At 43.1% G+C, this 26027-nt stretch overlaps 1 protein-coding gene across 1 annotated transcript; it reads left to right on the top strand.

Annotated features, from left to right (window-relative positions):
- Nucleotides 1-502: 502 nt before the first annotated feature.
- Nucleotides 503-22553, top strand: FAXC (failed axon connections homolog). The gene is made up of 6 exons (XM_017818687.1): nucleotides 503-771; nucleotides 1204-1339; nucleotides 6494-6690; nucleotides 14467-14684; nucleotides 19956-20072; nucleotides 21657-22553. Exons 1-6 carry the CDS (start codon nucleotides 503-505, stop codon nucleotides 21938-21940), a joined length of 1221 nt encoding a protein of 406 aa, XP_017674176.1. The 3' UTR covers nucleotides 21941-22553.
- Nucleotides 22554-26027: the final 3474 nt, after the last annotated feature.

Here is a 26027-nt window from a genome sequence, read left to right as displayed (position 1 = left end):
CACACGCAACCCCCCCGGCGTGACACGTCGTCTTTTCCCCCTCAATTCCGTACAGCGGTTACCGTGGCCCGGGCACTCCGCAAGGGCAGGGCAGGACAGACCCGACTCGGTCCACCCCACCTCCTCCCTCTCCTGCCCATCCCCTCCCTCCCCAGCCTCGTCGCGCAGCCGCGCAGCGCTGGCTGAGGGAGCCGCCGCAGCCGCCCAGCGCGGCGCGGCCCTTCCCAGCCGCCGTGCCGGGAAGGGCAGGGCAGGACAGACCCGACTCGGTCCACCCCACCTCCTCCCTCTCCTGCCCATCCCCTCCCTCCCCAGCCTCGTCGCGCAGCCGCGCAGCGCTGGCTGAGGGAGCCGCCGCAGCCGCCCAGCGCGGCGCGGCCCTTCCCAGCCGCCGTGCCGGGAAGGGCAGGGCAGGGCAGGGCAGGGCTGGGCTGGGCAGGGCAGGGCAGGGCAGGTGGGGCTCGGCGGCTCCGCGGCGGGGGATGCGGGAGCCGGGCGCAGGATGCTGTGGGGGGTGGGCCTGGCGGCGCCGCGCTCCTGCGTGGCGGACCTGAGCCGCAACCGCAGCCTGTCGCTGGGCTGGTGCGCGGGGCCCGAGGAGCCGCCGCCCGCCTTCTATGGGGGCGAGATCGTCGCCTTCCCGCTGTCGGGCGGCGGCGGCACCATGGCGGCGCTGGGCTCCGACTCCTGGTGGAAGAAAACGCTGTACCTGACGGGCGGGGCCCTGCTGGCCGCCGCCGCGTACCTGCTCCACGAGCTGCTGGCCATTCGGTGAGGCTGCGGGGGCCGCCCGGGCCGGGCGGGAGCGACGCGGGGGATGCGGCGCTGGAAGCCGAGGGCGTTCCCGCCGGGATGAAGCGGCGCTCGGAGCCGCTTGTACCTGCGGGGGCAGGCCGTCGGGGTCCGGCGGGTTGGGTTCTGTCTTTCACCGTGTTTTTGCCATTTTTTTTTTTATTTCCCTTTTCCCCCCGTTCGCCCTTCGCAGCAGCCCAGGAGGCGAGCCCTGCGCTTGCCCCCACAGGTGGTCCAGGCTGGGCCCTCCCACCGCCTCCGGACCCAGGCAATCAAAACCTGCAGCAGCCCCTTAAAGACGGACGAGTGTGTTGTCTTGGCCAGGGTTTCTCCTTTGTGTATTTAATTTACTGATGTATCATGCACCTGTCCAGTGTTTCCTTTTTTTAAATTCCATTTCATTTTTGACAGGAAAGAGGAAGAGCTTGATTCAAAAGATGCTATCATACTGCATCAGTTTTCAAGGCCTAGGAATGGTGTTCCGAGTTTATCGCCATTCTGTCTGAAAATGGAAACATACTTGAGGATGGCTGATTTACCCTACCAGGTAAATTGTGCAGTTTGCCTTTGCATTGCAGCTTGCTGTAATTACGTGAAATGGCACATAGGCATCCCATCTCTCCTCCCCCCCAGTCTGTCTCACACAGGGAGATGTAAACATACACCTACAACTGGGTGGGTACACCAGCACTTTTATATCTCCAGTTAAATATGGTGTATAGCCTTTAAAGACGTGACTTGAATAACATTGGTCTGGAACAGCTGGAGATTGAACTGGCACAGCTAAATGAATGTTAAGAAGTTAACTTGGCTGGAAATGCTGAAGTGGGAGAGTAGTTTGGAGTTTCTATAACACTAAATAACATCCCAGAACTAAAGTGTAACATTATTTGATCTTTGAATTTCACCATGCTGAAGACATCATGATTAGATAGCTGCAGCTTCTTATTTTCCTGGAGGGTTTTTCTATGGAGCTCTCCTGGGAAGAAGTGCTTGCCTTTTGCTTCACCTCCCATGACTGGTGCTTCCTCCACGGTGAGGTAAAACGGGTTTTCTTTTAGAGGTCATGAATACTGCTCTGTAGTTGTGGTTGGGTGCTTCTCATGCCATCTTCCCACAGGGGATGATGAAGCCCGAGCTTCTCCAGTGAATGAAAGCTATGAGAGTGGAAACTTGGATCTCTCAGTCTCGCCCATTAGCATCAAGGGTTTAGTTGTGACACTGCGAGTTTGGCGCACACCTTGTTGTGGTGTTGGCAGGCTGTACAGCACACGGGCTCTTTAAAACAGGGTGGTTTTCTTTTTGTTTGTGTTAAGCACTGATTGCATTTAAGATGATGCAACAGTGATGATAGATAGAATTAAGATCTTTGGATCTTTGGTAGAAGAAATGTCTGCAAGATGTTAGGAAGAATGCTTTGTTTATGTCCAGTGTTCTACATAGGAAAACCAACCCTATTACAACTTTTTTTTTTAAGCACATTCATAGTTGTTATTCATTCAGCTTCATTTGTGATTAAATTTCTTTACATCAGAAGTGAAAGAAAACCTAATGAGTACATTTTGCTTAACTCTGTATAAAAGGCCTGAGTTTAATGTTCGTTATCTTACAATTTAATGGTACTTGAATCAGATACTTTGGATTACTAAAGAGGAAGATTTCCATCCCATGGGATGTATTTTCCTCATTTAGGTTTACAGAACTTGCAAGATACTGAAGTTTGTACATGCTATTGGAGCAGGAGGACTTTGTGCACATCGCCTCTCCACCCAAAGTAATTTGGGTAGAAATTGCATGTTTGAAGGGAAGACAATATTGGTGAGATCTGTTTTCTTCCTAATGGCAGTTGATGCAGTTTAAAGGTTTGTGATGGTCAAGGTTGCTCTGGTGGAGAGTAGCTGAAGAAAGCTGCAGTATAAAAGATGGTTGTGACAAGATGTGGTCACTTACTTCTAAAAGATGACATTGTGCATTTGTGTGATTCAGGACGGAGTCGTTTCGGGAGCTCATGCTGGTTATAAGTGATTCACTCAGCTTTTCCGAAAGAGAGGAATTTTACAAGGGTTATCCTCCCCTCTTTATTTTCTGGACTGAAGGTCGGGATTGCTTATTGGTGTTGCATCTCTCTTTATCCCAACTCACTAGCTGTGAGCACACTAAGCCGGCATAGATCAGCAGGACCATCAAAAGCGATAGTCCTACCTTCAGCTGCTTCCTCTTGTCCCTTCCTACTCGTGCTTTTCTGTGGCAGATCAGGCTGGATTGCAACTGGCCTAGCTGGAGCCAGGGAGGTTTAGTTAATTTGGTTTTAATCCAGCTTGGTTCCCACATGCTCCATGTGCTATGCTGCAGGAGCAGGAATGGGTCCCGCAGGTGCTGGGAATGCCAGGTTGCTGCTTTTAGCCATGCTGGCTTATAGAGGTTTAAGGTGTTTGTAGGGTTTTAGAGGTAAGTTTGGTGGAGCTAAACTTATGAGCTGAAGATGCAGCTTTTTTTTCTGGAAGAAGCAGATTTTATTTCTGTCCCTGAGTACATTGCTGCATTGGACTCTGGCAGGTGGAGGAAGGTGAGGATGCTGCTGTGGGACTGAGTGGGAGTGGAGCAGGAGGTAATGTTATTCTTGGCTGGAATTATGGAGTTTTCTATACCAAAGTACCTGGAGACTTTTATTTTGTTCCCTCATGACTGTGTTACCTGTAGGATGCTGTAGGTGACAAAGGCATGTGATGGCTGCCTGGCAGGCAGCAGCGGGTGTGTGGTGTGTGTGTGTGGGGTATAGCGTGATACAGGAGGAAACACCTCGCTTCCTGTGTGCTGGTAGGGGCTGTGATGAAGAAGCACTGCAGGTGGCAGCTGGTGCTCCTCTCAGGAGACCTGCTGTGGTCATCACCCTGCAGGGAGAGGCTGCTTGGAAGGGAGGGTTGTGTAATAGAGTGAAGAGAAGGCAGCAAGGTGGTCAGACTGCTTTTACTTTTTCAATTGCTTATGTTTATTATAGTGCATCAGGCTGTTAAATAATGTGCTGTGTGTGTTTCACAATGTGCCTGAGTGGTGTGTGAGGATTGGAGTAGGGTGACACATTCCTGCTTTCAGCTGATTTTCTTCCAACAGATGCACTCTTGTAATGTGCTTACATTTTCTTGAAGCTACCTTTCTACGTGCGAGTTCTCCATCAAAAATTATTTGGCCAGCCCCACCCTGGCTGGGCTGTCACAATGCCTAGCTGTTTCTTCAAAATGTTTGATGCTTTTCTTGATAAAGCCTCCTTTGAGAGAGGCCATTCTGGGTGCTCATAGAGATGTTTTGGATGTTCCTTGATTTCCTCAAGAATATGAGGAGCTGAGCCTTTATGTAATATGATAAATAATTAGTGAGCAGAAATGTGCTGTTTTCATGCCAGGTCTGTGAAGATGGTAGCCTTCTTGAGAAGAGACATGAGTAAAAGTAAAAGCATAAGCACCAGTAATTGAAAATGTGAAACCTAATTTCTTCTGGCAAATACTATAAAATTACCCCAGTAATGCCTTGTGCCATTCTTTTTATAAATTCCTCTATAAACGATGTTCTGTGGAGCTATTGTTATTGTTGCTTTGCAGGCTGCAGTTCAGTTAATGTACTGTGAGGTATGAAGGAATATTTTGTTGGTTTCTTTTTTGGTTTTTAACAATAACATAGCTTTTCCCTACTTTGCAGCTGAAACAATTTTTAAGTGGAAAATTGATAAATATTTGATGACAATTAGTAGCAGCCATAAGGGTACTGAGGTTTCAAGCTTAAAAATGCCCATTTGAGAACAGTGAATACAAGAACAGTATAACAGATTTCTCAAGAAACTAAGGTTTTTTCAGGTCACTGAAAGATGTTTCCTGTTTTGTTTGATAAACCATATGTAGTGAAACATGAAAATCTTCTTAGGCAATGTATTTATATGTTTTAGATATATGTGCTTGAAGAAATGTGCAGTTGAATAATAACAACTTGCTTTTTTCTGGGTTGTGAATTGTATGGACTGTAGTAATTGCAAGATGTAATAAACACAGCTTCAAGTCCAGTAGCTTCTGCAAAACATCCATATTTGTGCTCAAGAAGGGAAATAAACGAAGATTAAACCAGCAGTGCTTAGTGCCTTCTAGACACACTGTGTAGTTCCAGAAAAAACTCGGGCTTCTGTAGTAAAGTCATAATGAAAAATTATGGAATTCTGTCAGTCAGTCTCAGTGCTGAAAGACTCTTTGATGAAGGAAAGGCCTTGGAAGGTGAAAGGACGGGGCAGTGCTCTCCTTTGTTTTGGATGTGCAGTGCTTTTAGAGTTTCTCCATTGGAAATGATCCCCATGTCACCCACACATGCAAGTAGGAGGGATTCAGGTGCCTTGTTCACCCATGCAGAGGTGTGGTAGATGAGACATTATATAATCCAGTATCCCTGCATGCTGTTTGTTTGGGCACAAATCCCAGAAGAGGCTAGAGCCAGAAGGCATTGTTTCCCAGCAGTGTTACCCATTTGTCTGTTTTCATCCACAAGAGAAGAATCTCTGGGAATGGCTGCATGATTGTAGTGCATTGCACATCTGCATTTTGAGTGGTAACAGGGTGCTGGTGCTTTCAGACTGAGTGGGAGGCATGTTCTGGTATACACTCCATGCTGTGAGAGTACCTTAATCCACCTTAAGTGAATTCAGGAAGGGTAAATAAGACCCAAACAGATCAGTCCAGAACTGCAAGCCCTGAACCTCCAGACTTGAGTGCAGAGCCTTTATTGTAAGCCTTTATGGTTCAGCTATCTAGGCTAGGAATTTTCATTCACTAAATAACAGGATGCGGGAATGAGAATCACAAAGAAGGAAGAAAAGTTCTGCCTTGTGTCTCTGCTGTCAGGAGTAAGAGAATTGAAGCCAAATATCTGATCACGTTTTGGCAGCCAGCAATTCCTCTCTAGTTTGTCAGAGGAGACATAAATTCTGTAATCTCTGTGTTTCACCTTCTCCAATAGGGAAAATACATTGCTACTTCTGCGTGAGAGGTCTACTGAGCAAGTATTCCTCTCCAGTATTCAGCAATGCAGTAGTGCAGTACTCTGTGCTGGGCTCTTGGAGACACAGTTGTAACAAGTATGTTTTCTGAATGTGTGAGATTTCTAAGTTCTGAAGTTGCAGAAAGCAGATTTCCTTCCTGCTCAGTAAGGGAATGATATGCCTTTTGTATATGCTTGTGATAGTGTGTGTTTTATCCTTGGAGGTAATGCAGGCATCTGTGTTAGGGAGTTAATTAATTTTTTTAAAGTACTTTTAACATGAAAAGTGCAGCTCCGTGCAAGAACCAAATTTAGTTGTGAGTCCTGTGATTAAAAACTTGTTTAGAATAACTAATCCAGTCTTCTGGGAGATCTGAGCATCTCCAACCCTTAAATAACCTGGGTATGTAATAATATTACATCACATGGCATCCAGCATAAAAGCGAGTAACACCTTTCAGGGCCTGGAAGTAGTTTTATTTGAATTGTCACATAGGGTAAAACTGCTGCTCTGGTTGAATAGCTACTGCTGCTCTAGAGTATTAATTAGAAAAAAAAGTTTGTTGGATAATGTTGGCTTTAAACAGAGAGAACATTATTTTAAAATCTTTATTTTCATTGAAACAGAATCTGAAGGGTCTTTTTTGTCTGTATATTTGTTTGTTTACTTGATTTTTTTTTTCCTTAGAACTATTTTGATGGAAAACTTTCCCCTCAAGGGAAAATGCCTTGGATTGAATACAATCACAAGAAAGTATCTGGCACCGAGTTCATTATTGACTTTTTGGAAGAGAAGCTTGGAGTGAATTTAAATAAACACCTTGGTCCACATGAAAGAGCTGTTTCCAGAGCTGTGACAAAAATGGTGGAGGAGCACTTGTACTGGTAAGTTTGCATGGCAAAGCTGGCTGCATTCCTGTGCTGTCAGCTCTGCCCCTGAGCTTGTACCCGGACACGAGTGCTTATTTTCTCTTGCAGAAAGCTTGGGTACCCAACTGTTAATTTCACAACTTTCTTCATCCTAGAAAACCGCTGCTGCTTTTTGTGTACGCTAGTATGAGCCAGGGGTGATTCCCCTGAGAATTTGTTATGCTGTGTAAGGAAGGTAAAGTCAGGCCCTTTGCCTGCAGCTTTGTAGAAGGAAGCAGCAGTGGGATGTTCCTTCCTCCTGTTTAGTGTGACCTCCATATAGGAACAGTCTTTTTAGTAAAGAGCAAAAGATCAAGGTGGCTGAATACATCTGTGGTTTGGGGACGCAGGGGAACAAATCCAGTGTCTGTAGTGAATCTGGAATATTGTGTTCTTACAGTTACTGATCTTAATTATGTGTGTGTGATTACAATATGGATTATTGCCTTTCCTTGTAACACAGGATACTCCTGTTAATATGTATTGTTGACGGTACTGCCAATTGATAGGACACAGTATTAATCACAGTATCCTGAAAAGCTGAACTATGTATATGAATGGAAAATAGAAATGGTACTTTATGCATTTTACTGACACCTTTGAAAATAACACCTGTCATTCCTCTTGCTTTATGTTTCAGTCCTTTTTAAGTGCCCTATCCAGACTGAATTCATAGAAGTATCAGGTGGACATGGCATCTGGGATGCTGCATATGCTGCCTCAGCAGGCACAAGGCTTTTTCCCGATACTGTGCTTTCTAGTATGGATTAAAGCCCTTGCTATACTAAGTTTTGCATTTACGTTGCGCTTCTTTTCTTAGAAACGATGTGTGATTTTAAATTGAACGCATTTATCTGCTTTTTCTTTCACCTTGTGATCAAAGATGAGCAGCAACACGTGAACATATAGTTCTTCAAATAATTTTTAGTGTCTCCTCAGAACAAATTTAGCATTAAGTAGCCAGATTGAAGTGATTTGATTTAGAAATGTAATCTCTGCCTTCCGGGAAGCGTGACCTTCACCAATTATACCCATCTGCAGTGTCATAGCCTCAAAAACCTGACACAAGCAGCCTGCAAATGTAACCTTTACTTCATTTTTCCACCTTCAGTTACTATAGCTGCCAAAGGGAGGATGAAGCCTTTTAGTTCCCTAATGCTTCATCTCTCTGCCTTAGTGTTGGTTGTTTCGTGGTTCACAGATTTACCTGCTTTAAATGTATCATTACTACTGACAAGCTAATACTGCTGTTGTCTCTCAATTGCAAACTTGTGCTTTGTTCTGTGAAGCTTTTGTCTGTCCATCCAGACTCCCTCAGAGCAGACTTGGCATTGCTGGACATGACACAGGGGAGTGTGGAGGACAGGTATTGCAAATTCAGGCACTGACCCAGGGAGGTGGTGTCCAAATGGGTGGACAGAGTTACATCGAGTAAGGACAGAGATGTGCATGCCTGGCTGTGTATCCCTGTTGCCTTTCCTGTCTAGTCACACAGTTGAGTTTTTCCAAGGCATGTATTTTTGCTGCAGTGTAGTAAAACATCCAGCTGCAAGTGTTACTTTATGTCCCTGCTGTGTGGCTGTAACAGAGGCTTGGTGTGTTGGTGAGGTTATACCATGTGTGTTCCCTGTACTGGGCAAAGCCTGAGTCACAAGGCATTGCAATTGTATTGCTGTAATTCCTGGATAACAACTCTGACCACCTTACAGTTAAACCAAAATAAACCAAGGCTTTCGCTATGTTAGGGCCGCACTTCTCCTTGACAGCATTGTATCTGTGGTTGTGGGATCCCTTTCCATCAGTCCCTGAACCTTCCTACTTCCCACCAGAAGCTTAGGGTTTGTTCATTTTGTCCTTCAGTCCCACAGTAAAGAATTTGTAACACAGTGATGCCTGTCTGCAGAATAAGGTTTATCAAGCCTCCAAAGCAGTGATAGAAAATGTGATAGGTACTGTTTTATTGCCAGCAGCATGCAAAGTAACTTCATCATAAATAAGTAATACTGCGTTACATTTATCGAACAAGGAAGTGAAGTACATCCTGCGGTGTGCTGTCTCTGGATGGAGCTAATCCTGGTGGGTGCTCAGCATTCCTCTGGAAATGTTTGGCTTTTGCTGAGGTAATTGCTCATCTTCACCAGTTGGTGCCCCTTACAGGTGGAAGTGGCTGCTCTGGCTGGACCCAAGAGCAGTGTAGGACTGTTGTGAACCTCAGCCTGTGGACACCCTGCTTCCAGCCCAGACTGGCACCTGGCAGGGGTCAGGCAGAAAAACAGTGAGTGAGTGTGCTTATTTTTGTACTGGGATTAGAGCATTATCTGTGAGATGCACTAGACTGATTCGGAGCTGATGCTGGAGCTCCTGCCCCTGGAGAATGCCATAACCATTAGGTTTTTGCTATGTTTAAATTTGCAAAAGAAAAAAAGCCTGCTAACCTGAATGGGTGTTGGGCCAAACCAGCAGGGAAGAGATGGGAGTGGAACAGTTTTGTGGCTCTCACCCCAGGTCCTGGATCCAGGGCAGACCACTCATCTGCTGTAGGCTTGCTCTGGGTCTCCTCCACTGCCTGCAGTGACCTGTGGGCCCTCAGAAACTAGCAGGGCACCCACAGCCACCTTTGGGGATGCGTTGAGTTTTTGGCGTATCTGCAGCACGTTCATGGGATCGGACCTCTATGTAGGATGGGTGTGATCCTCACTTCCTTCTGGAACTGGCATGCTGGGCTTGATGACACTGCTGGGATTCAGGCCAGGCAGCTCCTGGTGCCTAGAGGGGTAGCAGTCTCTGTGAGATGCCTCCTGTCACTTTAATCTCACGAGAGGGATCTTAGGTCGGTGGCACTAATGTGCTTAGCTAGACCATAAAGCCTTGAATATTCAGCTTAAGCAGACTATCCCATTAGATTGCTAAAGCTGTATTGTCAAACACAACTGTAGTGATAAGTATAGTGTAGTATATATATATATATACTGTAAGTGTATATATATATATATATACACACACACACACATATCCACGCATATATGTATTTGACTCATTTCTTGCTTTGTCTTTCAAGAAGAACCTGTAAACATCATATGTGACTTGAGTGCTTGAAGTACAGGAAAAGCATGGTATGAGAATACAAATGAATATGACTCTGGTCAGTGTTCAGACCTGCCATGTGTTAAACATAAAATATGTTTATAATGTAAATATGTTTAAATACATCAAGCCGATTGTAAGCGCAGTGTCTCTCCTGCTGCTAACAATGATGAGACTTGAGTGCTACTGGTGGCATAGAAGCCAGTTGCTCTGGGAAGTCGCACAGCAGGTGGAGTTTCTGCTGCTGATTGTGGAATGAATTTGTTATAATCCTTTTGTGTATCAAGAAATTCTGGTTTGCACACGTTCAGATAGGAGAAATAACCCCCAGTTCACATCCTTGTGAATGCTTTCCCCTTGCCTTGGTGTTTAGACTGTTTTGGGATAATCAGGCAAGCTGCTGTTGATGAGTCACTTTCTTCATCTCCTCGCCTGATTTATGTATTGAGGCCAAAGCTGCTGTTACATTTAGACTTCGGATTTACTTCACCTCCACAGCATTGCTCTTTAATGCATTATTTTTTCATTTATACTCTAACATTTGTACAGATGTGCTGGCACAAATGGGAGTGTTAATGTTTCCCAAAATATTCTATTCAGGCCAATATTGAAAATAATTATGTCATCCCATAAATACTAACTGTAGTATAAAACACATAGTTATGCGTTGCTGAAGTAGATTTTGTAGACTACCCAATTTCTGGCATTTCCTAATATTTTGTAATGTTGATAATACTCTACTGATGTATTCTGAGCAGAGGAGTGATGGGTGAAATTAAGTGCTCAGAAGCATATTTTGGTAGGAAACAGATTAATGAACTTTTGAATAGAATTCTTTTAACAGAGTGCTTGTAAAGTCAGTTTTAAAAGTGTTTTTAACTCTCTGTGAATCTGAGCCTACTTTTTTCCTTGCTTTTGTGTACTTAGAGCTATAAAATTTTAGAAGCAAACTCTGATTTTCTATTTAGCTATCTTTGTTGCCCCTGTACATTTGAGATTTGGGACATCTGACAGTTCTACTTGTTCAAAGTCAGAAGGTAAATAAGGTAAATAGGGGAAGAGGAGGGGCAGGCACGAACTCTTCTCTGTGGTGACCAGTGACAGAACCTGAGGGAATGGCCTGAACTTGCATCAGGGAAGGTTTTGATTGGGTATTAGAAAAAGGCTCTTCACCCAGATGGTGGTTGGGCACTGGAACAGGCTCCCCAGGGAAGTGATCACAGCACCAACCCTGACAGAGTTCAAGAAGTGTTTGGACAATACTTTCAGGCACACAGTGACAAGCAGATGTCTTAAGATTTGTACTTGACAGTTTAGCCTAAGCAGGATTACCTTAATCCTGTGCAGTTTTCTGTTGCTGTCCTGGTTGTTAAACACCTGATCTGGTTTCTGCCTCTTCAAAACCCAAAGATCTTCTCCCCCAAGAGCAAGTGAGCTCTTTTTGCTTTAAAGTATAGGCTAATTAGCATTGTGGGAAACCTTGTTGATTCTGTTTTATGAAATGAAGGCCATCTTGGACAAAGTTGATCATTCAGGGTGCAGTGCCAGCTCACTGGTGTGGTTGGAGTGAGCAATAGTGGTGGCAAGTCCATACGACAAAGTTAGTCTTGTGCAATTGGGGTGACTTTTAAAAAATGCTGCAGTGAGGTCTCCTGTCTTCTTTTTCTGTTTTGTTTTACCTTCTTGTTGCCCTTCTCCAGGCCAAGCCTGTTGTCCTAAAGCAACTAAGTTGTGTTGCAGAGTTGCCAGATGAAGCAGGTCAGGTCCATGCTGGGGTAGGAGGGTCTTTGCAGCATGACAGAGCAGTGCTTTCAGTGACCAAGTTTTTCTTTGCTTGTTCAAGTATTAAGCAATAACTTACAGACTGGGAGAAAAGCTCATTGAGAGCAGCCCTATGGAGAAAGACTTGGGTGTTCTGGTGCATGAAAAACTGGACAAGAGCCAAAAGTGTGAGGCGGCCAACTGCATACTGAGCTGCATCAAAAGAGGTCAAGAGAGGTGATTCTCTCTGTGTTTGTCAGACCCCACCTACATTGAGCTTTGAAGTTCTCAGCATAAGAAAGATGTGGACCTGTTAGAGAGGGTCCAGAGGAGGACCACAAAGATGATCAGAGTGCTGGAGCACCTTTCCTGTGAAGACAGGCTGAGAACTGAGTTGTTCAGCATGGAGAAGAGAAGGCTCAAGGGAGACCTCATTGCAGCCTTCCAGTACCTAAAGGGCACTTAGGGAAAAGAGGGAAACTGACTTTTACATGGGCAGACAGTGATAGGACAAGGGGGAACAGTTCTTTAGATTAGATGGTAGGAAGAGAGTGGTGAGGCACTGGAACAGGTTGCCCAGAGCAACCTGATCTAGTGGGTAACATCCCTGCCCCTGGAGTGGGGGTGGAACCAGATGATTTTTAAGGTCCCTTCCAACCCAAGTTGTTCTATGATTCTGTGGTGTAGATAGTATTTGTAATTATTTCCTAGTGTTCACATCAAGACCAGAGTTTTTCTTCCTATTCAGAGCTGTATTTGCTGTGAAACATGACTACTGCAATGTTCCGCTCTATAGAGTGCCCTTATGCTTTAGGCCAGTCTTCTTTCCATCCTTCTTAAATACTGTTCTACTTTGTTCCTGGAGCAGGGTAGTCCCACACCACATCTTCCAGACAAAGTTAATGCTTTAGGAGTTTCAGTAGCTATTTGCTGCTGTGCTTGTTGGCTTCATGTTCCTCCTGTGTTGCTGAATTCCTCTGCTGAATCTGGCTGTCTCAAACTCTGCTGTGCTGAAACCAGCTCAATGACTTGAGTTGATCCATCCAGTTTAAAAAACAAGGGTTGTGCAGAACGCCCCCATTCAAAGAGAGGTATTGAAGTGTATGAAATGTCAGCGGGATGCTTTTGTCATATTACTATAGTGCAAGAGGTTGTTGAGAAACCTGTTGAGGGTAAAAGCCATTAGAAGCATAGCAGGTGCATTTTTGTTCTTCATTGTTTGTGCATTTGCAGCAAAACCTGTGCATGCCTCACTATTACTAACTTCAGTGAAACCAGTTTGAGCAGAAGGCATTGAACTGCTGTGGGCAACTTTTAAAATAATTAAAATACTTTTCACTCATTTTTTTGGGAGCATTCTAAATTTGAGCACAAAGTGGGGTTGTTTTCAGCTATTACAGCAAAATACTCTCACCTCATGTTATTAGTAATTCAAGTAAAGAATCTGTGGAAATTTAAAATATTAGAACATTTTCATGGTGGAAATGTAATTGTTCCCTGATAGTAGTGCTGAATTCAGCATTTACCATGACACATGGGAGTTTGATAAAATGTACATGATGAAAAAAAGTCACAGGAGTTCTTCAAGAGATACTGCCTTTTTTTTTTTCCCTTTCCTTTTTTGAATTAGGTGATCCATATCAGCACTAAGAAAATTATGTGGAGTTATAAATATGTACAATGATTAAACTGAAGTCATATTCCAAACTAAAGCAATGGAGCTCTGGTCATATTGGAAATGGAAACATTTGATTATTAAGTCAGTGTTTAATATAATTGTGTACATGAATATCAACTTTTCTATCTAGCTTCCCTAGTTTGTCAGTCTCCATGAACCTCTTTTCATACAATCCCAAATGTGTAAATCCACTTTTAGGTTTTTTTCCGTTTGGAAATTGCTACAAACCTAATAGAATATGGGTACCAACTCCCAGTGTTTCTGAGATCCTGCAGACATCATATGTCTGTCATGTCTACTTTGAGATGTCTTTAGCCCTTTTTCCAACATCCTTTGAACTTGATGACAAAAGTCGTGTATGTGGTCTCTTTGGTTTGTTTGTAATTTCAGGAGATGCTGGTTATTAAAAAAGTTAATGTTTCTTTTTTTCATGAGTTTCTGGAGTTGCAACAGCAACAAATCAAGTTTTTATTTGTCTATATTATTAAAAACCAAAAATTCATGTAGGAAATAAAAATTTTAGCTGGCGAGACAAATTTTTATAAAAAGACTTTTCAAAAGAATATTATTTGCCATTCAATAAAGCATGGGATACAACAGAATCCTTTAGAAATGTCTCTCTCATAAAATCAACATTTTGAAGAGAGGAAAATGTGAAACAGAAAACCAACCCAATAACGTCTACCCCTTCATTTTTTAAATTTTATTTTTAAAAGATTGTGTCATCATTACTTTCCAAGGAGAAGAGAGATCTTCTGAAAAATTATTGTTGGAGAAAAGTTATTGGTTGGCTAAGTTTCAGAGTATAGAGAGTAAGGAGAACAGGTTGGTGAGAAAGATTGATACCTTTGTGGGCTGTTTTGTTGTTATTGTGTTCCCCAGGTCTTTGCAGTCAGACATCTTTAGCTAATAAATCCCTTTTGCACTGCATTTTGTTACATGAGTTTAGCAGAATTCTACAACTTTTGTTTTATATTTCAATATGAATCTCATTTTCTGTTGAAGTGACTCATTATTTACTGAGAGAATAAGCACTGGGCAGTCGGTGTAAGTACTGCAAAGTCGGTTTGCTCTGCTGTCACTCCAAATTGCCACAGGGTCTGCTGTTCTGCTACCTCTCCATCAGGGCAGTGACTGCTCATCTGCCTGACCTTTGTCTGAGCCTTGGCAGAGTGGTGGTGGGCTGTCTGGGGATCACACTGCTATAACTTATCTTTGCATCCTTTTAGGACTTTAGCTTATTGCCAATGGGTGGAAAATCTTCATGAGACGCAAAAGATGGTTTCTCTTTTTGGCCCCTTCAGCGACTTGCTGAAGTGGATCTTCTGCCATCTGACCAAAGGAATCGTGAAGCGGGAAATGTACGGCCATGGCATTGGCCGCTTCTCAGAGGAGGAGATGTACACGCTGATGGAGAAGGACATGCGGACTCTGGCAGGCCTCCTGGGTAAGGTACAGTGAGTTGTGTGTGGTCTGTTCACAGCTCTGTCCACAGGATAAAACTGACCTCAAGTGCTTCCTGACAGCTTGATCACACACACAAATAATCTCATTTTGGCAGAAGGTGGAAGCTGCACTACTGCTGTCATTCAGTGCCTTGCTCTGGCAGAGAAAGTGTATCTTTCCCCACTGTTTGCTTCCAGATCGTGTGTCTAGAGGCATAAGAGGCTTTCTTCTCTGACCACCAAGTATGTGTGTCTAGAGGAGCAAAAGATAGCCTGCAGTTTTGGAAGAGCATATTCCTATATGAATTTAGGAAAATGTAGCGTTTAATTCTGCAAATGAAACCTCTTATTTATGATTTTTGGGGATGGGGTGTTTGTCTCATTTTTTATTTCATGGGGCTTGTAACTGTTTGCTAAATCATTATGAGGCTGGCATTTGAAAACACCTTTGCAGGTGTTATTTTGATGAGCTGAACTTTGTTGTATTTGGTTGGGTTAGTAGCTTTATTCAAAACTCCTAGTAGGCAGTGGTTGTGTGTTGTCAAAATAGGTGAGTTTAGGCTTTTTGGTTATCATAATCCAATCCTATAATGTTATTTTTAAGGTGACCTCACTTAGTTAGCATTGCGTGAACCTCATTTCTGTTTTGTGGCTCAGGCTGCAATCTGCATTGGAGCTGTCTACACTGCGCTTCCTGCCTTCTGGTCTGCTGAGAGCTAAGCATATTGTGTGTCTGTGTAAAATTTAGATTTTGAGGAATTGGTTTGGGGCAGATTGCTGCTTCTCTTGAGCTTTTGTCTCTCTTGTGCAAGGAATCAAAAGAGATGGTCCATGTCTGGCCGCTGTGTTTTCTCTTATGATTGCTTTAAAGAGGTGACTGAGTGCAGAACAGGAGAGACTGTGCTCCAAAGGGAGGACATACTGCACATGCTCTAAAGAAATAAGTGTGGAGTGGATGAAGGGAGCAAGGTGAGGAAAACCCAGCAGAAGGAAGAAACTGACTGATTGCTCAGAAAGGGAAAGAAGAAATGCTTCTGAACTTCCAAGGTATTCTGGAAAAGAAGGTGTTTGCAGTGGACCTAGATGAGGCTATGTAGAGTTTTCTCTGTTTGTTCTCTGAAACAAACCTGTCAAGCTGCTGGATTGGAAGCAAGGTGGAAAAAAGACATGTGATGCATGGGCACAATGGGCAGGGGGACAATTTGTTGACTACTCTTTTTCTGACCCTGCTTTCTCATGCTGCATTTTGTTTGTTAACAAAAATGGTTATCTATTCTAGTGCCTCTTCAAAGAAAACCTGTTTCTTGGTGCTTAAGAAGTCCCTTTTCTGTTAGGGGGAGGAAGGGAGGGAGCAGCTTGCTTTAGAAGAAGAGGTCTGATCATATCTGCTGCAGAGCTGTGGCCAGCTCAAGGTACCCTCCTCAGTGGGACTACTGTTGCGGTAGTTTTGAGATTGGCACTGTGTTGCTCCGTGTTCATTACAAAGAGGAATGGGGTTGGGGCAGGAGCTGGAGCAAGTTCAGCCTGTTATGGGAGCTCAGCAAAGCCCCATGGTTCTGGCTAGACAACCATGGGGCAGGGCTGCAGGGAGCAGCAGTGGATGTGTCTGTGCTAAAGTCATCCCATCTGCCATGAGTAGACAGAGCCTTCAAGGGAAAACTAAAACATGTTCCCAAGTACCTGCAAAAGTTCTGGTTTGCTTATTTGAAGTCTGCATCCTTCCATCTCTGGAGTCTATACTGACACTCAGATTTGTAAAATTTTGAGTTCAAAGAGATCATTTAACCGTCTAGACATATCTCTGTGAATCAGACTGCTTGATTGCTGTTTTGAGACCTGTGCCTTTTTGCTGGCTAAGGATGGCTTTCTAAAAGCCATCTACTTTTAATTATGAGATTTCAGAAAGCAGAGGTGCCACCACTTTTGTTAGTAATTGGTAGTAGATGTTAGTCACTATCAAAATCTGTTTAAAATCAGACTTGCTTCAAATGGGAGTTTGTCCAATTCCAGCCTGCAGGCAGATGTTTTTCCTAGTTATTCCTTCCTTTCTGGGTGGCTTGGGTCATCTCCCTGTGAAGGTAAATGTTATAATCAGTCTCTTGCTTTTGTTTTTGGTGGGAAAAAGCACTAGAAATCCTAAAGCACTTCTTCACTGTATCAGATTTTTAATTGTGTTATACACATATCAGCAGAGATTTTGTTCTCCTTCCAGATTGTTGTTGAGAATGTTCCTGTGTACTTCAAAAAGTCTTGATGGGCGTTTGCTGTATTCCTGTTATTTTATTACATTACCAACTGAACATTGTACTTTTTTTCATCTTCCCCTCTGAAATGGATGTCAGATTAGTTGGTGTGTGGTTACATGAATCATTATATTTGCCTTTTTGCTTATGGGTGAGTTCATCTACTTTTCGACAATTGCCTTGATTTTCATTAACATCAGTACGCTCGTGTTTTCTCCAACCGGCTGTTTATGATTGGGTCTAGTAAATGTGGCCTCCAGGTGGTATCCTGGAATGGGTAGAGAAGGTGGGACGAAGACTTCCAGACTGACTAGAGACAGCTCTTTCGTGGGGGGAAGGAGAAGGTGGTCAATCAGCTTATTGCCTGCACAATCTTTGTGAGATTCCCCTCCATGTATTTGTACCCAGGTGTTTTCCCAGAAGAGGAAATAGTTGGGATTTTGGCTGTTAGAGGGCAATCTTAAGAGCTTAAAAAGGATACCTATCATGCAGAATAGCTGCACATACCAAACTGTAGCTGTCAGTTATCAGGCATATCAGATTAATGCTCCCCATTTTTTAACAGGGACCATTCACGTGGGAACAAGAATAACTTTTAAATTTTAAGAGCTGCTTCCAGAGAATGATAACGTGGCAGCTGCCAGTTCTTATGACACTCATTTTGACATTCCCAGTCACATCTTGGGTGCTTTTTTTTTTATTATTTTTCATTGCTGAGAATCATTTTTCTCTCTCCCTTGTACCCATTTCCCTGACATACTTCTCCAGATCTCTTATAGACATGGAAATTGGAACTAACCCTCCTGTGATGGATCGGTTTGCTACACTGGTATCATCTTGCTCTTTGTCCTGAAGTCTTTAAACCACAAATGTAATTTTCTTGTAGCTGTTTCTTACTGCCTGCTAGTACTGTAAGAAATTGTGGGGAATGAGCATATGAATTAGTGATATATATAAATATACATTTTGGTAATTGTTTAAAAGAGGTAAGTGAGTGAGCAATCCCCATAAGTCTCTTGGTGCCCTTTCAGCTGTCTGCCTGCCTCAGGCTTTTTTTGGGAGATGGGGATTTTAGCAGGGAGTTGCAGGGCAGCAGCTTCCTGAACTGGATTTTGAAAGCACTTGATGCTTTGTGAAGGGCAGGGGTGCTCAGAGCTGAAACACAGAGGTGGGTCTAACTGAATGTGAGCCTCTAAAGTTAGTTGAAATGCTCTGTAGCAGCCTGCAAGGGCTGACCATGCTGCTGTTGGAAGGGTGCAGGTCTTCTGCCTGTGTCTCAGATCTGTTTCTTGCCGGTGTTTCTTGACCCAGTGCTGAAGTAGCTGCTTTTGAATTCTCTGGTGTATGCCTTTGTAAATAGTGGAGCTGTGTGCTCTCAAATTCCCAGGCAGTACATATTTGATCCAAGTCCAGTGTGACTAGGTGATTTCATTTCTGTTGGATTAGCCAGGGGATGCAGAGAGGTGTTTGAGATGATCAGCATTGTGGCAGCCTTGATGTGACAGGCACTTTGTAATCTGGCCTAAAAACGAACACAGAGATATCTGGTCTGTCAGAAAGTCTTGTGGACGAGAGTTGCACTGGAATTTTTGAGAACAAATTGGAACTGGTGGGGAAAATGTGCATAGAGGCCATATTATGTGGTGCAACATGACTTAAAACCAGATTTACAGTTTTATGAACCCACAGTTTTATTTCCTCCTCTTGCCCTTTGTTTCCGTGCACCTCAGGGTGTAGGGTGTGTTGTGCGTGGTGAACCAGAGAGAGGGATGGTCCAGCCCTCGCTCACTGCCTGCCTTAGTTGTAGCAAGATGGAAATGACAGTATTACTTCCCAGCACAAATCACTATGGATTGAATCTCAAGGCCCAGTTGTATGATGCTAAATTCCTAGTGATGGCATATAACTGTGGCTTAGGGACCAATTTTTGAGCTGTTTTTGAGATCAATGAATCCTTAGGTGTCAGATAAATACTGAAAAGACACAACATTTACCCTGTACAGAGTTTTCAAACAATAGATTGATGCAGCTGTGAAAGAGCTGGGGAGATTTAACTCCATGTTAAAATGACATCTGACAGGCCAGAGGAGGTTATTGTTACTGGTTATTCCTGAGCACCGCTTTGGCAGCATTCCTTATACTGTACACTGGAATTTGATGCATTTTACTGCTGGACAGTTCCTCTAGACTCGCTCAATAACCCTAACATTTAATAACCTGCTGAATTACAGGCGGCTTACTATGGTCAGGGGAAGAATGTCCTGGGGAGATGGGATAACTGGATTTTGAGAATTCAATTACATACCACATTTCACAGAGTTTATAGCACTTCAGGCCAAGGCAGGAACAGTGCAACCGGTTAACCTGACCTCTGCAATACTGCCTGTTTCACCTGCGTGCTCTATGTGTGGTCTTTGCTCCAGGTCTCATTCCTGTGATGGGAAAACAAGTTTATACTGGATGTTTTGTTGCAAACAGTGGCTTTGAAACATGATTTTTCTTCCCTGTCTTAGTTAGTTATCCATCTGTTTCTTTTTTTGGCTGATCAGATCAGATCGAAACTGGATCTGCATGCATGAGGGGTGCACGCACGTGACCAGCTTCTGTCAGCAAGTTCATGATTTTGAACCATGGTTGAAGAGTTTTGGGTTTGCAGCAAGATGAAAATCGTGCTGTCAGGCACCTCCTGGCTGCAGAGCAGGTTTTAAATGCAGTAGAACTAGTACAGTGTGTGAGTGCTGCCAGCTGTGAGGAGTGGAGGAGGTTCCTTGGCCAGTGGTGGCTCTGTTATTGGCCTGGTTATAGAAGCTGTGAGTGAGCATGGGGCAAGCTGCAGTTATGGATTTCACCCTAGCAATGGCTTTGCAGTCATATTCAGTGTTGAATTCCTGTCTTTAAGGTAGTGAACCTTTTCATTTAATTGATTTTACTAAAAAAAAAAAAAAAGCTAAAGATGTAACCATGGAATTTTTTTTTTTAATTGCGGAAGAGTGACAACCAGTCAAGAAATGTTTTCTGTTGTATTTACAGGTGACAAGAAGTACATTATGGGATCAACTGTTTCCACCGTTGATGCCACCGTCTTTGGACATCTGGCACAGGCAATGTGGACGCTACCAGGGACTCGACCAGAGAGACTAATCAAAGGTAAGAAAGCTTAAGATATCTCTGATGAAAAGCTCTTGGTGGCATTTTCCATGTTTACACTTGCAGCACCTTGGAAGGACATTTTGAAGACTGCAGTACTTCAGCTGCATCACAGACTGTTCTTGCCTTTGATGTAGCATTTGTATATTGTAATGTTGTTTTCTCTTAAAATTCACATTTATTTTCTCTTTAGTGTTCTAGACAGTAATTGTTTCTATTCGTGTACTTGATCTTTTCCTTGTTTAAAATGGCAAAGGCGTAAAGCCTCTGAGGAATGAACGCTGGATAACGTATGAGAAGACAGAAGCAGAACCATGAGCCAAACTCTGCTGAACTGAGTAGTTTCCTTTATAGTAGAACTGCAAGTGCTATGGTCCCACTGAAATTACAGCCTTTGCTTTTACTGAAGATGCTGGACAAGGAAAAAATCCAACCTGACTTTGGAGTCACTGTGTTTTGGCATGAGCTGGAAACCAGCATACTCCTCCCTACCACAGAGGGGTTTTTTTTCTTGTGGAGTGGTGTAGATGTTAAAGTATCTTTACATCCCTTTTCAGAATAAAACCACTCAGTGTGAAAAATGGGAAGAGCTAAGGAGGAAAAGGATGTGAAATAGGTGTAAAAGGAAAGAATCTGACCTGTAAATCTACTCTGTACAGGAGAGCTCTGCTAAATCGACAGTTAGGAGGCATAGACTTACTCTTTTCCTCAAATAATGAGCACTTGAGATGGGGAAGTAAGTATTGGCTATACAGTTCTTCGCCTTGGTGTCTGGAGAATCACAGATGAAATTCTGAAGGGCTCATGGCTTTCTAGAAGGAATACTGTGTTTGTTGAATTAGTTTGTCTCTAATGAAAATAAATAGAAAGTAACAGATGGAAATACCCAAGCAGGTATACCCAAGGTTGATTCTTTGTACCCATCCACCTACTCATGCTACCGTGAGTACCGGTTTCACATACAGCTCCCTTTTAACATGCTATTATTTGTTTCTTCTTTGAATTTTTTAATGATTTATTCTGTAAGCATACATGTATGTATAAACATAAGGTGTAAGGTACTAAGGCTGGGAACACTAGGAGTGAACCAGTGACCATATGAAAACTTAAAAATGTGAATTTATGTTGCAGACAGCGCTGCCATCTGGTGGTGGAAAATCTAAATTCACTGCATTTAGTAAGTGTATCGTGCATATATAGGATCAAATTCTGTCGTTAGGAACTAGGTGTCTGCAATTAAGCAAAAAATTTTCCTATGAAAACTTTACAATATTAGTGTCTTGTCTTGATTGATTTCTTTAGATGTTGAATTTGGGAGATGTATTTTTCTATTTGCATGAACATACATATGTGTTTATTCCTGCGTAACCTTTCTTGTTGTGTATGGGTTAATAATATGGGTTTTAAGCTAGATGAAAGTTACAAACAGAGCTGCTAAGAGGATTGATGGGATCTTGGAATTTTGAAAACTCTTTGGAAAGACCCTGCACAATTTCTTTCCAAACAATGCTTATGTGTTTAGCAGGTGAGTTCGAGCATTATTGACTGGATCTATTTATTGAAATCTGTTGCACTGTGTTGCAGGTGAACTGATTAACCTTGCTATGTATTGTGAAAGAATAAGGAGGAAATTTTGGCCAGAATGGCACCACGATGATGATAACACTCTGTATGAATCCGAGGAAAGCAGCGAAGCAAGCAAGACTTACTCCCCTTTGCAGGACTTCAGTTTTTATTCAAGGACAGAAACATTTGATGAGGAAGGGAATAGTATTTCCCAAACGCCTGATACCGATTACACTGGACACTCCCTCTTTGATTCAGATGTGGACATGGATGAGTACAGAGATCAGGAACAATGCAAGTGATGTGTACAAGTGTCTCCCATTGTGCAGATAAGCTGTTTCTTGGGGTCAGTCTGATTTGTTTTCTCCTTCAGGTCAGGAAGAGGTTTATACCACTTTGGAAGAGACCATTGTACTTGACTCAGCTGTCACGTGCTACTTGGACTATTTCAACTGTATTTCATTTTGTCTTACTGTGCAGGTGGAACCAAGGTAAACACTTATTTAAAACACACATGGGCAAACTAGAGCTCTAGAGGACAACAGGACCTTTCCATCTACATTTTTGTTCGTGTTCAAAAACAGATCCCCCATCCAAGTGGGACAGACTTCTGGGAAGTGGAGCATTTGTCACTACTGGTTTGTGTTAATATCTTATCTTTACAGGAGTCGGTTGAGGACAAAAATGGAAGAGGTATGACTGGCACAGCTTTCTTCCATGGAAGAAAATGATTGATGCTTTAATGAAAAGGCCCTGGAGGTGCTGGTTGACTGCACCTCAGTATGAGCCAGGGGTGTGCCCTGGTGGATCAGATGTAACAGCATCCTGGCTTGTATCAGCAATGGTGTGACCAACAGGACCAGGGCAGTGATCGTTCCCCTGTACTCAGCAGTGGTGAGGGTGCATCTTGAGTCTTGTGTTCAGTTCTGGGCCTCTCACTACAAGAAGGACACTGAGGTACTGGAGCGTGTCCAGAGAAAGGCAATGAAGCTGGTGAAGGAGCTGGAACACAAGTCTTGTGAGGAATGGCTGAGGGAGCTGGGGTGTTTAGCCTGGAGAAAAGGAGGCTCAGGAAGAGACCTTATTTCTCCCTAGAACTATCTGAAAGTAGGCTGTGGTGAAGCAGGGGTTGGTCTCTTCTCTCAAGTAGCAAGTAATGGGATAAGAGGAAATGGTCTCAAGTTGCACCACGGGAAGTTTAGGTTGGATATTGGGAAAAACTTCGTCACTGAAAGGGCTGTCAGGCATTGGAACAGGCTACTGAGGAAGGTGATTGAGTCACCATCACTGGAGGTATTTAAAAGCCACGTAGATGTGGCACTTGAGGGCATTGTTTGGTGGTGGACTTGGGAGTGTTGGGTTAACAGTTGGACTCGTTGATCTGAAAGGTCTTTTCCAACCTAAAAAATTCTATGATTTGGCAAAGTTTCAAGGGAATTTTATTTGATAGCTGCTCATACTTTGGGTGCATATATTACAGTGTCTGCAGGTAAGAACCACTCCCAGTTCTTTTTCAGACAGTCAAGGAAAGCTGGAGAAAAACACAGTCCTACAGAAAGGAGCTGATCACTGTTTCTTGTTCTTTGCAGAAGTTTGCAATCACTACTACAGAATGTTTTTATTCAGGAGTGAAATGTCAGTGTTAATGTATAATCTCCCAAACACTCATCTGGAATGTGTGTTGGCCAAATTTCTTCTGTGTTTGTGAATTATTATTATTATGTTTTCACTCCCTGCCCCTGTCTGCTCTCTGCTATTGCTAGGCAAGGCTAAAGAACTGGGATTTGTTGCTAAAAGCCTGATGTGTTTCAGCAGTGGGTGCTTTGTGCTCTTTACCAACAGACATAGCAAACCCATGAAGGCTGCAAAGCAATTTGGGATATAAGTAGGCATGGGATACCATATAGTTGTAAGACTTTGGCTCAGGCAATGAAATGCTTTAGAGTTGTCTGGGAAGGTGCTTCAGTGGGTACTGAGCTCTGTGTTGGCTTACAGGGCCCAATCCCTAAAGTTGATGCACGGGAGGCAGTTGAGATAGGACAGTTCTGTCAGCACCACCATCAGTGGGAATACTCAGGAACTGAAAGCATGGCTGGAATTGGTTTTAAGTGACCTTCACTAGCACATCTGTGAATCTGGAACTTGGAATGATCGCACAGGTTCTGATAGGCTTCATGTTCTTGTCTCCCTAAATGCAGGTTAGAGATGAGAAAAATCCATTGGACTTACTCATGACTTTGAAGTTAAGCATGTACATCAATGTTGCTTGGCCATGACTAGTTGGTTTTAAGTAGAGATAGAGCATGTAGAACATTAAGACAGCTCTCATATTTGTAAACATGCATATAAAATCAGGTATCTGACTGCAGACTTTGTTGGTGGCTTGTTTAAAAATATTTTAATTACAACTTTCTCAGTGATTTACAGTTAGATGAATCAGGATCCCTCAGCAAAATTTTTATAATGTGTTGGTTGTGTTATATGTTTTGGGAGCAGACAGGGTAGACAACTACTTTAGGATGTTAATTGTTAGTAGTCCTAATAGTCTGAAGCTTGAAATAACTTCAACTTTCAATGAATAGCTCACTGTCTTGGATCCTGGAGTGCCTCCTGCAGAGGAAAGTGCTTGCTCTGGGGAAACACAGAGCTAGCCATTGCTCTGATGCTCTGAAACCAGGGGTACACGTGTCTGCAGTGAGCTTCCAGGTCTGTTCATGTATGGGAGCCACTGCTGCAAGAGCTGACGAGTTTGGTGTGAATTTGCACCTGTTTCTTCAATTCCCCAGGCATATCCTTGGAGCTGTGTTCCAGTCAATGTGGGCAAGTATCATTTGCAAAGTGAACCAAAACCAAGAAGGAAGAAGGTATCATCCAGTTACTTGGGACCTTTCTCAGGAAACTAAGCACAAGAATAGGGCACATGAAGATAAGTCTTGGGCTTGAAAGTAGTGATGTCCTGAAATGCCTGTGTAACTCCATAGCCAAATCAGGACAGATTTTATTTGCAAAAATCAAGGTATTGATATTCTGAATAAAAGGCATATACATCAAAAAGCTCCTCTTTGAAAACATTAATATGGTGGAAATTCTGATGGAGGTGTTCTCATTCATTTACCCATGCATGTTTGAAGGCTGTGCTTTCTTGGTTTTTTTCAGCATTTTGAGGTGTGCAGCTGATGAGTCCCAATTATTGAAAGACCAGCCTGAATTCAGCGGACCAGCCTCAGTTCAGTATCACCTTTATAATTTTGGTGGGCTGACAGATCTGTCCGTGGCAGTGGCCCTTGAAACACAGATTAACCAGAAGTCAGCAATGTCATTTTACCCTCCCATGTGCATGTGACCAAATCTGGATTTTGTGTGGCCGCAGGCAGAGGCGGGTGCAGAGACAGGAGACGCCAACGCGATGCACAGCCGGTGTCACGCCACGGCCTGGTTTGTCTGCCAGCACTCGGAGCTGCTGCAAGGGCAGGTAGAGCCGATGGCGTGGCAGAGATGGAGGTGTTTGACAGGGCTGTGATTATGTTCTCACCTGGCATTCTTTGCTTTTGTTTCACGTGACTGGTGTGCCTCAGCAGAGGCTGAACCTCATCCTGATCCTGACCAGCCAGGTAATGGGCATGCCCTCAGAGGGGCTGAGGAAGGATCAGAAGGGGTTGCAGAAGGGTAAGCGGCTTTCTGCTGTCAGCTGAGTTTTTCAGGATTAATCAGTAAGGTGAATGTATTTTGCAGCTCATCACATGCCTTCCCCTTCCTGAGGGACTGCTCAGCTTACTTTAGAGGAGAGGTTAGTTGGGAGAAGTTAGTTGGCTTTTTCCTCATTACAGCTACGCAATAAAGTTTGCCTTTTTGATTTTGGCCATGTTCAAATTAGATGTGAAATTAGGAAACGGCATCTCTTTAAGAATTTATAGGTGTATTTTGTCAAGGTTGGGTAGGAAATCCTTGGATTTATTTGTCCCTTCTAGAAACAAATATTGACTGTTAGACCTCTTTAAAAGGTTTTGATCCACACTTTTTCTTTTGAAAGCTGGTCTTGGTTAAGTATTGTGAGATAACAAACAAACAAGAAGTTTAAAAGCCAAACTTTTTAACAGCTATGAAAAAGTGTTCATTCGTTTTGGTTTGCATGGGGAAAAAAAGAGATGTGTTTTCTTAAAAAGGGAACATTTTTTTTTGACTTTCCAAATTTTGCTAAAAGAGCAACATTTTCTTGGTCCTGCAGTGTCTTTTTAGTTTGTGGATTTTTTTCCATTCCATCATATCTATTTTTAATGTTAGTGCTGAGGGGCTGTACAGAACTAAAATTAGACACTATCTTTATTTCCTTTTTTTTTTTTCCTTCTTTTTCTTTTTTTCCTCTCTCACTGATCAAAATTGCAAACAAGT

This window comes from Lepidothrix coronata, unplaced genomic scaffold, assembly GCF_001604755.1.
Source record: "Lepidothrix coronata isolate B3197 unplaced genomic scaffold, Lepidothrix_coronata-1.0 Scaffold70, whole genome shotgun sequence".
Taxonomy (NCBI): Eukaryota; Metazoa; Chordata; class Aves; order Passeriformes; family Pipridae; genus Lepidothrix; species Lepidothrix coronata.
This window is presented reverse-complemented; position numbering and strand designations above follow the sequence as displayed.

Excerpts from the sequence above, each read along its gene's own strand:
- FAXC (XM_017818687.1), top strand. The coding sequence starts at position 503 with ATGCTGTGGGGGGTGGGCCTGGCGGCGCCGCGCTCCTGCGTGGCGGAC. Across the intron at positions 772-1,203 it reads CACGAGCTGCTGGCCATTCG|GAAAGAGGAAGAGCTTGATT; the intron begins GTGAGGCTGCGG and ends CATTTTTGACAG. Across the intron at positions 20,073-21,656 it reads ACCAGAGAGACTAATCAAAG|GTGAACTGATTAACCTTGCT; the intron begins GTAAGAAAGCTT and ends ACTGTGTTGCAG.